The sequence below is a fragment of the Phaenicophaeus curvirostris genome, unplaced genomic scaffold (genome assembly GCF_032191515.1).
Source record: "Phaenicophaeus curvirostris isolate KB17595 unplaced genomic scaffold, BPBGC_Pcur_1.0 scaffold_115, whole genome shotgun sequence".
In the NCBI taxonomy this organism is placed as follows: Eukaryota; Metazoa; Chordata; class Aves; order Cuculiformes; family Cuculidae; genus Phaenicophaeus; species Phaenicophaeus curvirostris.
The window spans coordinates 541,250-546,050 of record NW_027206736.1 but is presented as its reverse complement, the minus strand read 5'-3'; the positions used below and the strand labels follow the sequence as shown (position 1 = coordinate 546,050).

General features: G+C 69.8%; 1 protein-coding gene across 1 annotated transcript; it reads left to right on the top strand.

Moving 5' to 3' along the window:
- Nucleotides 1–397: 397 nt before the first annotated feature.
- LOC138734583 (putative per-hexamer repeat protein 5) lies at nt 398–4,476 on the top strand (the record flags this gene model as incomplete). Its single annotated transcript, XM_069882317.1, has 3 exons — nt 398–490; nt 1,207–1,594; nt 2,904–4,476. Coding segments are annotated over 3 exons (2,054 nt in total), but the record flags the coding sequence as incomplete, so codon positions are not given.
- Between the last annotated feature and the right edge of the window lie 325 nt (nt 4,477–4,801).

The window sequence follows — 4,801 nt, the reverse complement described above, 5'->3', positions numbered from 1 at the left end:
TCAATCTGTTCCCCCTCAATCTGTGCCCCCCTCAATCTATTCCCCCCCTCAATCTGTGTCCCCTCAATCTGTTCTCCCCCTCAATCTGTGCCCCCTCAATCTGTTCCCCCCTCAATCTGTTCCCCCCTAAATCTGTGCCCCCCTCAATCTGTTCCCCTCAATCTGTTCCCCCCCTCAAACTGTTCCCTCTCAATCTGTTCCCCCTCAATCTGTTCCCCCTCAATCTGTTCCCCCCTCAATCTGTGCCCCCCCTAAATCTGTGCCCCCCTCAATCTGTTCCCCCCCAATCTGTTCCCCCCCTCAAACTGTTCCCTCTCAATCTGTTCCCCCTCAATCTGTTCCCCCTCAATCTGTTCCCCCCTCAATCTGTTCCCCCCTAAATCTGTGCCCCCCCCAGGGTTCCTGGACCCCTCGTTGCCCCCCGATTTCGAGGCGGGGGGCGGCAACGGCTCCATCGAGGAGGACGCGGGGGGCAGCGGCGCTGAGACAGGTGGGGAGGGGCTCAAATGGGAGGGGGGGTCTCCCATAATGGGGGGGGGGGACTGGAACCCCTATATGGTTGGGAGAGGGCACCTGGGGGGGTCCCTGTGGGTTTGGGGGGGTCCCTGTGAGGTTTGGGGTTCCCTGGGGGTTCTGGGGGTTCGAGGGGAGGGGGTCCCTGTGGGTTTGGGGGATCCCTGTGGGGTTTGGGGTGTCCTGTGGGGTTTGGGATTACCTGTGGGTTCTGGGGGTTTGGGGGGGTGGGGTCCCTATGGGTTTACGGGGGGTCCCTGTGGGGTTTAGTGGGGGTCCCTGTGGGGTTTGGGGGTCCCTGTGGGGCTTGGGGGGGATCCCTGTGGTCTCTGTGGGGTTTGGGGGCCGTTCGGGGGGGGGTCTCGGGGTTCCCTGTGGGGTTTGGGGGTTCCCTGGGGGGGGTTGGGGGTCCCTGTGGGTTCTGGGGATTTGGGGGGGGGGGTGTTCCCTATGGTTTTGGGGGGATCCCTGTTTTTTGGGGGTCCCTCTAGGGTTTGGGGGTTCCCTGTGGGTCTTGGGGGGATCCCTGTGGTCTCTGTGGGGGCTTGGGGGGCACTGGGAGTCTCTGTGGGGTTTGGGGGCCGTTCGGGGGGGTGGGGGGTGGGCTTTGGGGTGTCCTGTATGTTTCGGGGGGGGGTGTCCCGCTGTGTCCGGGTTCCCCCCCTGATCCCCCCCTCCCCCGTTCTCCCGCAGCCCCCTCCTCCTCCTCCTCCTCCTCCTGCTCGGGCCCGTGCCCCCCCCCAACCCCCTCTGCGCCCCACCCCACCCCCCCCTCTGCCCCCCCCCCCTTGGCGGAGCTGGGTCTGGGGGCTCTCTTCTCGCTGCTGGCGGCTCGGGGGGCGCTGCTGGCGCTGGGCCGGGGTCCCCCCCGTCCCCGTCCCCCCCATTCCCCCCCCTCGGGCCGGGCGGTGGGGCTGCTGCTGCTGGCGGGGGGGGCGGCGGGGGCGGCGGGAGCGCTGCTGGCCGCGGGGACCCCCCCCCCCCCCCAACAACGAGCCCCCCCCCCCGGGGCCGCTGAGGCGCCTGCTGGCCGAGCTGACCCCCCCTGCCTGGGCTGGGGGCTCGCCCTGCGCCTCATGGAGCCGGTGGGGGGGATGGGGGGGGGGGCTGCTGGGGGCTCTGGGGGTGCTACACGCCGGGGGGGCCGCGGCCGTGGCTGCCCTGGGCCCCCCCGGGCTGGGGACGGGGCTGCCCCCCGCCCTGCAGGCCGCGCTGGCCGGGGGGCTCCTGCTGGGGGGGCTGCGGGGAGGGGGGGGGGGGAGAAGGAGGGGGGGGAGGGGGGTAAAAGCAAGGGGGAGGGGGGTAAGGAGGCTGAGGAGGGGGGTAAAGAGGCTGAGGAGGGGGGGTAAAAGGAAGGGGGAGGGGGGTAAGGAGGCTGAGGAGGGGGGTAAAAGGAAGGGGGAGGGGGGTAAGGAGGCTGAGGAGGGGGGTAAAAGCAAGGGGGAGGGGGGTAAGGAGGCTGAGGAGGGGGGTAAAGAGGCTGAGGAGGGGGGTAAGGAGGCTGAGGAGGGGGGTAAAAGGAAGGGGGAGGGGGGTAAGGAGGCTGAGGAGGGGGGTAATGGGGAGCAGGGGGGCGAAGGGGTCAGGGAGGGGGGTAAAAGGAAAGGGGAGGGGGGTAAAATGAAGGGGGAGGGGGGTAAAAGCAAGGGGGATGGGGGTAAAAGGAAGGGGGAGGGGGGTAAGGAGGCTGGGGAGGGGGGTAAGGAGGCTGAGGAGGGGGGCAATGGGGAGCAGGGGGGTGAAGGGGTCGGGGAGGGGGGTAAAAGGAAAGGGGAGGGGGGTAAAGGGAAGGGGGAGGGGGGCAAAGTGAAGGGGAAGGGGGGCAAAGGGAAGGGGGTCATTGGGGATGGGGGGGGTAAAGGGGATGGGGAGGGGGGTAAGAAGAAGGGGAAGGGGGGTAAAAGGAAGGGGGAGGAAGGCAATGGGGATGCGGGGGCTAAAGGGGAGGGGGGTAAAAGGAAGGGGGAGGAGGGTAATGAGGCCAGAGAGGGGGGTAAAAGGGATGGGGAGGGGGGTAAAGAGGACAAGGGGGGCAACGGGGCCAGAGAGGGGGGTAAAAGGAAGAAGGAGGGGGGTAAAAGGAAGAAGGCAGGGGGCAAAGGGAAGGGGGGCAGTGGGGATGGGGGGGGCAAAGGGGCTGGGGAGGGGGGTAAAAAGCAGGGGAAGGGGGGTAACGGGGCTGGAGGGGGCAAAGGGGGTGGGGAGGGGGGTAAAGGGAAGGGGGAGGGGGGCAAACAGGGTGGGGAGGGGGGCGAAGAGGACAAGGGGGGCAACGGCATCAGGGAAGGGGGCAAAGGGGATGGGGAGGGGGGCCAAGGGGCCGGGGGGGGCTGCTGTGGGGGGGGCTGTGGGTGCTGTAGGGGGGTCTGCGGGGGCTCGGGGGGTCGCAGGGGGCCGTGCGCGGGGCCGCTGCTGGCGCTGGGGGTGCTGAGCGCGGCGCTGGGCGCGGGGCTGCGTGGGGCCTGGGCGCTGCGGGTGCTGCTGGGGGGGGTCCCCGCGTCCCCCCGCCCCGGGGCCTGGTGGGGGCTGCCGGGGGGCGCCCGCCTGGCCGAGGCGGCCGCCGGGCTAGCGTTAGCCGCCCTGAACCCCCCCAACCCGCCCCCCGCGCCCCCCGCGCCGGCCCCCGGCACCCCCGACCCCCGGCACGCCAACGGGGGGGCCGCCAGCCACCCGCGCCCCGACACCCCCGAGGGCGACGCCGACCCCACCGCCGGCTACCGGCCCCCCTCGCCCATCGACCTGCGGCGCAGCATCGACCAGGCGCTGGCCGCACGGCCTGGAACCTTCCGGAACACCGAGGGTGCCGGCATCAACGGCATCGGCACAGCCGGCATCGATGGCATCGGCACAGCCGGCATCAGCACGGCTACCGTACTCGGAATCGGCACAGCCAACATCAATGACGTCGACATGGCTGGGGCAACCGGCGGCGGCACAGCCGGCGTCCACGGCATCGATGTGGCTGGAATCGATGGCATCGGCACAGCCAAGGTCACCGGTACGAGCGTGGCTGGTGTCACCAGCATCGGCACAGCCGGGAGCGATGGCATCGGCACAGCCGGGATCCCCAGCACCGGCACAGCCAGGAGTGATGGCATCGGCATGGCCGGGATCACCAGCACCGGCACAGCCGGGAGCGATGGCATCGGCACAGCCGGGATCCCCAGCATCAGCACAGCCAGGAGCGATGGCATCGGCACAGCCGGGATCCCCAGCACCGGCACAGCCGGGAGTGATGGCATCGGCACAGCCGGGATCCCCAGCGCCGGCACAGCCGGGAGCGATGGCATCGGCACGGCCGGGATCCCCAGCACCGGCACAGCCAGGAGCGATGGCATCGGCACGGCCGGGAGCGGAACAACCGACACGCCGGCACTTGGCATGAGCGCAACACCAAGTCTTGGCAAACCCGGCACAGCAGAGTTGGGAACAACTGGAAGAGGAGGGATCGGCACTGCTGGCACGGCCGGGATCAGCACAACGTCTCCTGGCACAACCACTACACGAGCCCTCAGCACCGGCGGCACCAAGGAATCCGGCACCACCAGCACCAGGGAATCCAGCACCTCAGGCCCCCAGGAATCCAGCACCACCGGCACTCATGGATCCGGCATCGCTGGCACACGAGGATCCAGCACACAGGAATCTGGTACCACCGGCACGAAGGGATCCAGCACCACGGAATCTGGCACCACCGGCACCAGGGAATCCGGTACCACCAGCAAACAGGGATCCAGCACCCCAGAATCCAGCCCCGCCGGCACGCAGGGATCTGGCACCTCAGGCCCCCAGGAATCCGGCCCCACCGGCCCCCGTGGGCTCCCCACGGCCGCCCCCAACGAGCCGCGTGCCGCCTGCCGGGGGGGGTCCAGCCCTGGTGCCCCCGAGGCCCCCGGTGACGCCGGACCCCCCCTCGGTGACGCCGATCGCCACAGCCTGGCCAGCGACACCATAGACTTGTAGGGTGAGGGGATCCCCAGCTGCCCCCCAACTCCCAAGTGCCAGGCACAGCCTGCCCCCCCCACTGCCCCCCAAGTGCTGGGGAACCCCCCCAGCTCCCCCCTCAAGGTCCCTGACCCCCCACGTGCTGGGGACCAACCCCCCCCCAAGGTCCCTGAGCCCCTCAGGTGCTACTGACAACCTCAGGACCCCCTGCCCCCCACTGCCCCCCAACTCCCCGAGCCCCCCAAGTGCTGCTGATAACCTCAGGATTGCCCCCCACTGCCCCCCAACACTCCCTGTGCCCCCCAAGTGCTGCTGACTACCTGGGGACCCCCCCCAGCTGTCC